This window comes from Haliotis asinina, chromosome 6, assembly GCF_037392515.1.
Source record: "Haliotis asinina isolate JCU_RB_2024 chromosome 6, JCU_Hal_asi_v2, whole genome shotgun sequence".
In the NCBI taxonomy this organism is placed as follows: Eukaryota; Metazoa; Mollusca; class Gastropoda; order Lepetellida; family Haliotidae; genus Haliotis; species Haliotis asinina.
This window is the reverse complement of record NC_090285.1, coordinates 6532052-6544852: the sequence shown is the minus strand read 5'-3', so window position 1 is coordinate 6544852 and position 12801 is coordinate 6532052. Positions and strand designations below refer to the sequence as shown.

Below are 12801 nucleotides of genomic sequence, written 5' to 3'. Positions count from 1 at the left end.
ATTCCTTTCAAAACTGCAATCAACGTCATGGACTGGCCATCGCGGTCATCTGACCTTAATCAAATAGAACACGTTGGGGATGCGTTTGGGAGAAGATTTCGTGGTCTTAGGAACCAACCTCAGAATTTGTAGGAACTTGGCTCTGTCTTGCAACAGCATTGGCGCAGAATCCCCAACCACGTGTTCACAAGCAGCAGGTAGTCGAAGAGGAGACGGTGTTTGCCAGTGGTGAAGGCGTGGGGCGGCCATACACAATACTGAACCGAGAAATGTCGAATTTTTTTTCTTGTGACTTGACATTCTGTATACCCATGTTTTGGAACGGCGGTGTAGCCTAATGGAACTGACTGTGGCACTGTCAGTGTATCGAGTACATCACACACATCTCAGCAATGAAATAATAACTATTTAACCATCTTACCATCTCTTGTTCTTCTATAGTGCCCTGAAGATGGTTAAACGTTCTGTTTGTACTGACAATGATATCACAGAGTCTGTTCAAAACATATAACTAGAATTCAAATTTTATGTTCTGAAAATGCGGGCCATTTTGGAAGACAATGACCACGATGTACACGTAGCAATGGCGGTCATGCTCACATGACTAAAGAAAACGAAGGTAGTTGTCAAACAGCATATTTGCTGAATCAGGCTCAACAGTGATGCATGGTTTCTCTATATACCACGCACCACTGATCTGTATTGTAATATATATGACTCAGTCGTACCATGTCATCGTTCGATGTTTGCACCGCTTCATCAGTACATTATGTATGGAAACGTGTTAGCGCCAGCCTGATTCCTGTTATTACCCACGTAGATGGTATTGTCTGGGTAGATGGATTTGTTCATGCAAACACGTAACTAGCAAAATCTCCCAGCCCTCAAATCACTCCAATTCGTTTAACCAACGATATTTTAAGGATTATTACTTCAAGTAACATGCATGTAGTACCTCAAATGAAAGATACGTCAGACTAAACAGACCCGGAAATATTGTCGCAAATAAGTTACCAGGTGAATATTTCGATATTACTAGATGTCTGTTCTATATAACATGTACACCGTACACCATTCGCGTGTATCTACAGATGAAAGTATACTTTACGAAAACGATGTATTTTTAGACCATTGTACAAATATGTCTCAATAGTTCATAGCATATATAGCTCTATATGCGCTCTCATGGTCATGTTACCAGATCATGGTTTCATGACTCGCTGTCAACCTTATCCCACACAGCGTTCTGTGGAACAAACCGCTAACGCATGCGATCCCTTTGAACAGTGCTTGCTGGTCATGTATTTGTGCGCTTTGGAACTGGATGCTTGCTTGACCATATCTTTTCCTGCTCTGGAACAGGATCTTCCTTGGTCTTTTCTTTGCCTGCTCTCGAACTGGATGTTTGCTGGGTCATCCCTTTGCCTTCTTTGCAACTGGATGCGTGCATTGGTTTTCTGAGTGTCTGAAAACTGTGATTGCTTGGTCATGCTATGACACTGGATGCTTGCTTGGCCATATCTTTGCCTGCTCTGGAACTGGATCTTCCTTGGTCTTTTCTTTGCCTGCTCTCGAACTGGATGTTTGCTGGGTCATCCCTTTGCCTTCTTTGCAACTGGATGCGTGCATTTGTTTTCTGAGTGTCTGCTCTGGAACTGGATGCTTGCTTGGTCATTTCTTTGCCTGCCCTGGAACTGGATGCCTACAGTGGCCCTATCGTTGCCAGCCCTGGAACTGGATGCCTACAGTGGCCCTATCTTTGCCTGCCCTGGAACTGGATGCTTGCTTGGTCACCCTCTTGCCTGCACTGTACCTGGATCCTTACTTGGTCATCAATTTGCCTGCTCTATTGGCCATATCTTTGTTATACGGGCCAGAACAGGTACGTTTGCCTGTTCTGGTGCTGCCTACTCTACCGGCCATAGCTTTGCCTGTTATGGTACAGCCTCATTCCACTGGCCCTCTCTTCATCTGCTCCTTGACTTGGAGAATCCTGCTGTGTGATAGGTCATCTAGCATTATTATTGATTGTGGACTATTCTGTTGGACAAACTTTGTTCTTTTGCCATTCTGTTGTTAACATGCTACATGAAAAGAATGGATGAAATCTTATGATTCTGAGGGCTTATTCCTCTCTAGGAGTTTGTCCCTTGTGGTCAACGTCAATGCTGACAGTCCCTTACATGCTGACAGTCTCTCAAGAGAATACATGTAGTATCAATACTAGTTGAGTATGCCACTACAAGTCATCTCATGGCATTGTAAAACCAGTTTCACCTGTTGGCAAACACCTCCTGGGATTCTTTGTTACTGCCAGGAGATACTTGCTTCTGGTGCTGATTGTGCCAGCATGGGAAACACGTCTTGAAACACCACTGATCAGCTACAAGGTAACTCGTCGTGGCAGACATTGATACTACGAGTATACTTGTGGTGGAAGTAAGCATGTTAACATCATTAGATTTCTGATGTTTTCGAATATATGACAACAATATATCTTGCCATGGTCCATAATGACAAGCCAGACTGCAGTTGTCAGTTGAAGATGCCCCTGTTTTGCATGTGATGTTCATCTTTGATCACAGCATGTCTCATATACACATAATTATTATATGAATATAAGTGGCTATATAGGGGTTACAATTTGCGTGTGTTGCAAGATTTCTTTCCATGTGTACATAATGTAGATAATCCTTGCAGTTTGCAGAAAAATGAAAAGATCCATCCTTGGAGTATGTACATAAAATTTATTTTCTGAACATTCACTGACAAGTACTGTCACTGTTCTATATAATGAACACTTCCAATATTTCATACCTCTGAAGTTGGAATTTGATAGTTGTATCTATCAATAAATAAACTACAAGTGAAATTCTGACATTGACTGCCCGATGAAACAGTTTTGTTTTTACCAATCTCACCAGAGAGCTAAGAGTTTCAAGATTGGCTGAGGCTTTCGCTCCTTTACTGCACTGAACAATGTGACTGAATCATACTGCTCATTTCTTTCTTTTTAATGATTAAACAAACTGCATTTTTTAAGCATTCACTTCATAAGAATTGGCTTTATCGAACATTAAACATGAAGAATGAGATGCACGCTTTGCTTAAATGTGCTCCCGAGAATCTTCATGTTTGAAGGCTATATGGATTTGCACTGTGCACATTTGTTTAACGTTTATCCCTTAATAAATGGAACATTAATTGGAAAGAATACACGAGATGATATTTAGAGATAGCATGAGAGTACCTTACATTCTTAGTGACCACACACACTTTACATTCATGAAAACTATTACAACATGATAACTACACCCCAAAAATATATTGGTCAATTGTTATTATACAAATATAAGGATACAAGGCCTTTCCAGCTACAACTGGCAATATGACCACATAATGCCTCTTGGTGTTTCTGGATCATTCAGTGAGTTTAACACCACTTCAAACATTATTTTAATTATATCCTGGCTAGAGTCAGAAACCACTTTTGTGAAGCTCCTGAGCAAGAGCTTAATGTTGACAAATATAGGCTCATGATCAGGATGGTATCAGATTTGTCCTTGTTGGCTTGGTACCTTAGATCAACGGGTTATGATGCACTAAAAAACTAGCAGTCAAAGCATGGAGACATCAGCTACAGACAAACTGCCTCAGGAAAACCAAAGACAGTTTCTCTGTGGTAACTACAGGTATTTATCAGAGACAGATTTCTTCATGCGCACTAATTAAGTCTGCCGAGGTGGTAGAGTTTTCCAATCCCTATAAGCTGTTTCCTGTTTCAAGAGTTGTTGAAAAAGACTATTTACACTGAGCATCAACAGGTCAGGCTCACACTGCTGTGCCTCTCTCCAAGTTCTGTTTAATCTCTGCTGTGTACTGTCCATAAAAACGTTCCAGTTTCTTGTTGAACTTCATGTTCCTCTCATTGATGTAATCAATGTCTGCATCTTCATCAAATGTCCGTCTGCGGCTGTACTTAGATCTCTTCTCAATCCTGAAGGAATAGGAGCAAATTACACTGACACGTCCTTGTGTGCATGCACTAAAAGGATCAGACTTGACAAAACTTGGCTCTTAGCACCATTTACAGTCCATTTTAGTCTTAAAAACATAGACAAGAATTTATGCAATTCAGATGACAACACACACTCCAGGCTCAGGTACACATACAAAATTCAGGTTTCATCTTTGTGAGGATTATGACAGCTATTTTTCCCTTTTTGGTTCACTGAATTCTAACTGTTCTTTCTAAACCAGCCAATTATGGTGTACTGGACCTAGATTTTCGAAGCTCTCCTGGTGTTCGGTCTAAGTAAACTTACCCTCAGTACTTTTTGTTACACTCCACTACTGAGTCTAACAAAACCTTATGGGAGGTCGCAGCAGGTAACCTTTGAGATTGACCAATCAGAACACAGCTTACCAAATCGCGAAAGTGGACATTCACACATACCTTTTGAAGTTCTTATCTTGAAATGGTTCGTACCCGAACAATTCGGAATGCTATATAGCATACGCTTGCTTCCGAGTGATGCACATGGTGTACGTACAACCATAACAACAGTGAGTAAACAGTCGCTGAAAATGGTGTTTTGGGCAATATTCAAGGATGCCATCTTGCGGAAATATTAGCTAATGGTAATCATGTCAACAGAAACCCCAAAGCGTACATACTGCAGGTCAAATAACTGTGTCATATGCAGAGTTTTGTTTGTGGAGAGATCTGTGTCAGTGACCTGAATATTTTGAAAGTCCCTCCGATCCGTAAATAGTAGCCGTTGTCTGAATGGTTAAATCTATTTAACCGTCCCGCGTTTGATTGGACGGTCATTGGTCGCTCAAAGGTTACCTGACGCGACCTTCTACTAGGTTTTGTTACACTCAGTGGTGGAGTGTAACGAAATACACTGAGACTAAGTTTACTTAGACTGTCCTGGTGTTAAGATGGTTGAAAATGTCATACATTAACATTAATTTTCGACTATGTAATGTCTAAGAGAGCCTTGCAAATCTTGGCCCTGGTAAGTATTCCTCCTGACAGTACCACAATGGGAAAACACAAATATAGTTTATTAGTTCTCTTTGCAACATACAGTGTAATGTCACATGTGGCAGTATTCAAGCCATTGGGCATTGCAATGTAAACACTCTGCTCTGGACTAGAAAATGCAATAACTGACATAATGATCTATCACCCAACCTGTAAACAATATGCTACTTGGGTCGTTTTCTATTAACAAGGAATCCCAAGGGGCTGTGTAAGGACAGTTTATAAGGAAGCAAGAGTATACTGACTGTTTCTCCAGGTCCTCAACCATGCGGTCCACGGCCTCCTTGGTGTCCTTCTGCTGATGGAGGCCCAGCGTGTTGGAGGTAGCATAGAAGTCATCACCACTGTGTAGAGAAGCAGATGTTAGTGCACAACCATTAGAAGTCCACAATAACTGCTGAAATCATCACCACTTTTGAAAAAAAAACAGACATGGAACAAAACATTTACATGTCAAACTGAACATGAATAGAACTTGTTAACTCTTTCAAAAACACCTGTGACAAAAAAATCAATATAGAGGGGGTGCAGAGTGAGAAAATGTGGCAGACACGCTGATCTTTTTCCCAGATATTTGTCAATCACTGCTTAAAGACAGCAATTATGTGCTCCTAGTCTATGGAATGATTTACAATGTAAGGTCTTGCTTGTTGAGGACAGAAAGGTGCCTCTTTAATCACAATATACTAGTAAGTGGAGGGTACTCACAGCTTGTCCTTCTGTCTGTCGACCTCCTGCATGTTGGGCTTAATCTGTTTAGTAAGGGTCTGGTACTGGCGGAATGTGGCCTGCTCATAGTCTAGAAAGCAACAATAATGTCAAGATAAGTTTGAAATGAAGTTTCCTACTTGTGTATAGCATGCTAATTCAGGGGTTCAAATTTTTTTTGAAAGCCACTTGCCACAGAGCAAGTGCCTACTAAAAAGTAACTTGTCCTGAGTAATTTTCCATTTGCCCTGATTTTATGACACATTGTTTGATGTTAATGTTTACTGGACTATTTATCGAAGAGTGATAAATTTCAAAGAGTGATGGCTCTAAATTACTATTATTGTGAAATGTAATAGCTACATTATGAGCAGATAGGAAATGAAATTATTTGCAGGCTGAAACCATAAGTGGAAATTATCTAGTCGTCCATGTACAAGTAAGATACCATTATTTGATTGCCCGAAATGAAAACAGACTTGTCCCAGGCGTTGGACAATAGGATTTTTGAACCCCTGTAATTGTAAACACAAACTGTCCTATTGGACTATATCTCATAATACATTTTAAGGTAAATAAATCTTGAACATAAAGTTGAAGCAATGATCAGTTATTCCAGTTCCTGAGGATGGCTGCTGGTGGGGGAACCTGGGGTCTTGATAGGAGTTACAAGGACTACATTATAATCCACTTGATTAATCATTGTAGCAAACAAAGTGGTAGACAACAGAGAATCTGAGTGGGAGTCGTACCTGCGAATCCTGTATCAGGGTTCTTCTTCTTCTTCTTCCTCTCCCACCTCTCGGCTTCATCCGCACCGACATCCAGCAACTTGACTCTGTCATATACCTCTCCTCGTTCCTCACACTCCTGCATAGTGACACAGAAATATGTAACATCCCCTCCTAGTGACTCAAACAAGCTTTCATTACAACAGTCATACAACTTGGCACTAGTCATTTAGTCACCTTTCCCACTCGCAATTTGGCTGATATTACATGTTATCTATTTCAGGCTTTTGGAGGTGATGCATGTTTGTTGTTATTATTCAGACTTTAAAACCAAATTTCCTTTGATAACTGCTGAGCTACTGTTATATCTTCTCCAATAATTGTAACACCTGGAACTGTATTTAGACATTATCTCTTTCAACACAATTCAGGTTTTGTTGCAATTTTAATTTCACAAGAAGCAGACGAGGGCAAGGGACACCACTGAGTAGCACTGGGCATTGGCATGAATGATTTAACTAAGGGACACAACTCTTACTCTCTAAACTGATCTTTGTTCTGCAGGTTAGTGCAAAGCTGTTACCTTCTTCTTTTTCTCCACTTCCTCCTCCCATTCTGTCCTCATCTTCTTGGCCTCAAAATTTTTGGGGCGTTTCTTTCTTTCATCCTCAGCTACAACCTCCCGGTGATTCAACTTTCTGGCTTCATTCTGTATCAGGTAAACATTGACAAATGTGGTGACATATGTCAACAACATAATTGTTCTTACATACACATCAGGAAGATTTATTTATTTGAATCAAGTTATTTTCCAATCACCAATTGTAAAATATGCTAAGCTTTGCCAGCTTTTGATACCCTGACTCTCTACTCTGCCCTTGTGAATGGTGATAGGTGGAGTACTGGAGAACATTTTCTTTTTATGACGACGTGCATGCATGGGTATGTGTGGTTGCTTGTACTAGCCCACACTTATGCTGCATTTACAGTACTAGCTTACTGAGATGCTGCAGTTATGCTGAGTATCCCATGTAGACACAGACCAACAAGTACCATATTTTAACACCTCCTGTTATGATGTGTCAGGGCATCAAACATGTGGCCTACTGCTCTATCTCCTCTACCCACTACAGCATGGAGGTTGTTAAATGGTAATAGACTGTTGCCACTGATCAGCATGTTTGTCTACTTCTGGCCAATTCATGAGATCAGTCAGCAGGGAAAGTGCAGTTCCAGGTTTACTAATTTCCACCATCACCAGTTTATCCTATTCTTAGCATGTAAATCCTTAACAGGGTTGGTCGAACAGGTGGGTGGTATGGCAAAATATTTGTTGTGTCTAGGGTATCTACTCTAGCTCTACAAAATGAGGGGTTTAGTGGACCACCAATTCCAGTGGTCCTTTCAAGAAATGATAGTGTTGCCTGGTGTAGCGTGGGGATACTTGTTATAAAAATATACAAAATATTTGATGTATGCTTAGTACTATCTAACGGGTCGTCAAAAAAGGCCCATTCCACCCAGTGCCTTAAATTCTTTATTCTATGTGACCTAAGTGGAACATAGGCATGCTATCTTTCCTGTGTCTACTGTTTTAAGAGTTCCCTTCAATACTGAAAGCAAACTGAAAATGTCAATGAGTCAGTCCCTCCTGGATTCCTCAATTCCGCGGTTACAAAAAATTTACCCTGTCATGCAGAAAACGTCTGATCACTACAGAAAACACATTTTTGTGCAGAATCTGTGCAGAATTTGCCATTTTTCTGCCGCGGAATTTGCTTATTTTAAAAACTGAGTGAAAACTGACTCAGCCGAAACGAGAAGTAGATTTACTGTCAAAAGTAGGACTAGTTACATATAAAAAGGACTTACATATTTATTGTGACAACAGTTTCAAAATAAACATGATTAAAGATACTTTATTAATAAAGCAAGTTTTAGGCATCTTTCAAATACTATTAGATGAATTTGACCCTTCATTTACATTCTCAAAATCGATCATTTTGAAAATTGAAATTATTTCAGATTCCTTTTAGGTATAAAAATGTTTGTATGAAACAGGAAGTTGTTCATCTGCATCAAAGTTACGATTGAGAGGAGAGAAATAACTTTCAGTGAGTGTTTAATTCTCAAACACAGAAAAAGGTGTGGGTACTTGTCATCAAACTTACTCAAGATGTGATGTGTACTGTCGACTTAACTTTATATCTGTGTTTGAGAATTAAACAATGATGATCTGTATAATGTTTTTGTTGTATTTTCTAAATGTTTTAACCGCAGAATGTTTTGCAGGATATTGAAAAATTGGGTGCAGAATTTGCTTAAATTTGCTGTGGAATTCTTAAACATTTGCCATGGAATCCAGGAGGGACTGATGAGTTCATGTAACTGCTAACATATCTCACAAACTCAAGGTGGTGACATCTTTTGTGCTATTGTAATTGTACTATTTTTCGATAGTGGCATGATTCAAAATACAAAATCATAATATAATGATATACTTTACTGTCAATATAAAATATCAAGAGATGAACTTCCAACATTGTTATAGATTGAAAAGTTTGTTTAAACAATAAAATATCATGTGATCTTACAAATGTACTAAAAGCTAAGAAAAGAAACAAACCATTTTGAGTTCCAGATCTCGAAGTCGATTTATTCGATCAAATTTTCTCTTTGCCGATCCTTGTGCTGATGATTTCTCAGTGGTGCTGGTCTGAAAATGCAATTCATTACAACAAAATAAGATGTTTCATATATGGGCAAATATACCATGTCAAGTATAGACACACTCAAACACCATATACTGTATACTCAATGTCCAACTTTAGGATCTTAACATCTGTAAGTAATCTTAGTAAAAGCCCCAAACAAAAACTGAAAACTTATGCAACAATCCATATCTACTTGTGCAAATTAAGGATCTATTATAACATCTATCAAATGCACTAAGATGGATAAATTTGTCACATAATTTCTATCAAACTGAGATTCAACTATAATCAAAAAGGGTAAAGACTTCTGCCCGTATCACTCTTAGGGTGACAACAATTATATTTTAATATGATTTCATTTAGTATTCTCACTGATTATTTTACTCATTGAATCAGCAAATTGAAATACGACTAATATTTCAAATCATGAATAAAAGTTTTGCCTAATGAAGCCATTTGCAATCATCACCCATTTGTGTGCACACAAAATGTGACCAAACCTTATTTTTCATGAATTTGGTAATGGTTTACCATGTATGAGTATGTATGACAGCCCACTGCACTATGTGCTGTCATCTAGGAAAGAAGAGGATGAGATGTGAAGATGTGAAGACTGAGTAAAAACATGACAGCTGAAAAAAACATTTGGTATTAGTGGCATAGGTGATTGTAGGTTATTTATCTCCATGATGGAGTGTCTAGATTTAGTGTCTTGCTCTTAATTATTCAAGGAACAAAGGGCCGCAACAGCAGCCCTCCAACAGATGAGGTTCTGGGAGATTCTCTTCAGCTTTAGTATATTTATATGTAATGCAGAAATTCCAAACATTTTTGTCAGACTGGTGTGACATTGTGAGTAGTTCAAAACTATTGCTCCGCGACATCACATGAGACTTAAAGGGGCACTGATGTGGAGCGAATAATGTTTCTCTCCAACGGTCCAATCACGAAACCAAACTGCAAATTGGTCAGTGCCCGCTCCCTCGACCGTGACGGACAAAGGGACTGGGCTCTGGTCCACCTTAGCAGAATTTCTTCACCTAAACAGTCAGGAGGTCAGATGCCCGTAATATGCTGTTATTTAAAAATATCCCTGGTATTCCTTGTCTGATTGAAGCAAAATATCCCAGCAGTGTAGTTTTTTTCCTGATGCCTGGATGGTATAGTGAATGATCCAGTTTGATCCTATTTCAGTGTTTTCAACCTCGTTATTTAATCATGTTATGTGAAAATATGATATCTACAGGCACGTAGCAAGCCACATTTGTTTCAGTCCGAAAGATTGCAAAGCTTTATATTTAGATAGTTTTGAGTGTTGGTTCAGCTGTGATAGAAAATATCATATGTAAATTTTGGTAGCTATGGTACCTACCCTGGTTTATTATTTATGATAATAAAGACACACAGTTGATTTATTTGAATTCGTAAACTAAACACGATAACTTTGCCTTTGGTACAGAAATCTGAAAATGTTCTTATGTAAAAAAAATCTTATTACACCTATTTACCCAAGTACACAGCAAATTCCTGTATGTATTCCTTATGTAACGAAGTTCCGTTGATATCCTCAAAACAGTTTTGGCCCATAAGTGTTTTCAGACTGCATGTGACACAGAGATTACATTTTCCTTGCTGTAACTCGCGTTTGATGGTGTAAACCTACACGTGTTATTTGTCATCATTCTCTCAACAGGTATAATTAGTAGTAACACCGCTCAGGTTACTCAAAAAAGGTTCCCATTTGGCATTTCTCCTGTATGGAGTAAATATTCAACATTATAAATTAAGGTCTGTAATGGCAAGCGTGTTGTATGTTATGTAATATGTGCATGTAAGTGATGCAAGAGGGTTTATCATGTGAGTTACAAAAACAAACATCGACCAAAGGATTAACCGATAACACACTGATTGATTAATTACTTTTATCTTCTAACAAAGGATTTGTCAAAAAGGCAGTGTGTGTAGATGTGCTCATCTATACTGACTACACCCTGTCGTAAAGTGCGAGTGTAAAAACAACATCGTCCCTTCAAAGAATTAACCACCCTTGCGTTGATTGATTGATTGATTGCTCATTATTGGTTAACTAAATTACTTAGAATGGTGGACATCATACAGTCAGTTGCCAGGTGTGCTATCTTGGGTGACCAATGAGAGGTTTATCAGGTTTTCACCAATGTGAAAGACGTGAAGCGATGTGTTACTTTTTCGCAAATCACACGACACAGAGCAGGATTATTTACCAGCTGCAGATGAATGGAATACGATTTCTTTTATGTGGATATTGATGTATACATTCCTGAACAAGGTAGTAGCCTGACATTGTTGCTATAAAATTAGTCTGTTTTACATTCATTATTTGCATTTTGTTTTAATTTATTTGTTGTAGCATTCAGCAGAATCCATATGACAGAAAACACACACTAGATCACGTATAGGATCCACATTGGCAATCTATACAATGTATAAATGTTGCTGTCATGTTAGTAATTTACTATAAGTATAAGCAGACTGCATGTTCTTTTAATAATTTTCAAAATCATACAAATATGACAATAAACTAATTAGGGTTATGAGACAAAATATAGAGACGTGCATTGGCTTCGTTATTTTTCCGTCCTAATAGTTTTTTTACCTTTTCTACCACTGGCAGATGATTAACCTTCAAAGTGTATCATTTGTTTTCATAATACATTTGTAATGAAGTAAAAATGACTTCACCTAAGTTGATCTGTCTATAATTAAACTATCAATTGTGCAAACGGACTTCGCAGCAAAGGTCACGAACCAGTTATGAATTCTGGGATATCATCCAGGTACTCACAGGAGAAAAACAATAACAAAAGTTTACACCAGTCCACTAAAATTGCTCCGCATCAGTGCCCCTTTAATATACGGGATTGCATGACAATAACCGTAATCCATGAATCAATTATCAAAGTTATCCACATATTTTGGTAACGGTTCTGCATATACACATTTAGGTAATATGATTTGACTAGAAGAAATTGAAGGGGGGAATACTGGTGGAAGTCTTTTTCCTTTTTGATCTTTATTTGATAACAGTTATGGGGCTTACTGTAACCCATCTAATTGTAATGCCAGCTAGATATTGTCCGTCACTAGGCTCAACAGAACATTTCCAGTTTCACACACAAGACTCCTAGCCCTGGTGACTATGAAAAAGTCAATCATTATGAAATGTCACACTGTGTTATGCTGTGTGTGGATCAGTTAAAACAACGTCTCTTGCTATATATTTTGTTAGTCCTGTGTATCACAGATCTATCCGTTAATCGTTATCATGTGACCTAAATGAGTAAAATTGTACGAATGAATTAAACATTTTGTAATCCATGCTTAGTTATGTTGGGTTTCGTTAAGTTATTATACACACCGAAGCCATGACTTCTTGCTGCAAACTCAAAATGTCAATTTCCTTTACACGACTGAGCTTCCAGAGCTCCAAACACCATTGATATCACTCGCCAACGGATTCATTTGAGGTAAATGAAAGTGCATGTGATGTTTGGAGTCTTAGTCTGAACTATTTTCTTGGAAACCGTTTTCAGAAACGAGATTCAGAATACAACTG

General features: G+C 38.5%; 1 protein-coding gene across 1 annotated transcript; it reads right to left on the bottom strand.

The window, feature by feature from the left end:
* Nucleotides 1-2727: 2727 nt before the first annotated feature.
* On the bottom strand, nucleotides 2728-12770 carry LOC137286703 (pre-mRNA-splicing factor syf2-like). The gene is made up of 7 exons (XM_067818685.1): nucleotides 12604-12770; nucleotides 9119-9208; nucleotides 7076-7201; nucleotides 6514-6631; nucleotides 5762-5852; nucleotides 5299-5397; nucleotides 2728-3997 (listed from the first exon to the last, which is right to left on the bottom strand). The coding sequence occupies exons 1-7, from the start codon at nucleotides 12610-12612 to the stop codon at nucleotides 3832-3834; spliced, it is 699 nt and encodes a 232-aa protein (XP_067674786.1). The 5' UTR covers nucleotides 12613-12770; the 3' UTR covers nucleotides 2728-3831.
* Nucleotides 12771-12801: the final 31 nt, after the last annotated feature.

Coding starts and splice junctions, on each gene's coding strand:
- LOC137286703 (XM_067818685.1), bottom strand. Junction 5,398..5,761: donor GACAGACAGAAGGACAAGCT/GTGAGTACCCTC, acceptor TTCTCTACACAG/TGGTGATGACTTCTATGCTA. Junction 3,998..5,298: donor GTTGAGGACCTGGAGAAACA/GTCAGTATACTC, acceptor CTATTCCTTCAG/GATTGAGAAGAGATCTAAGT.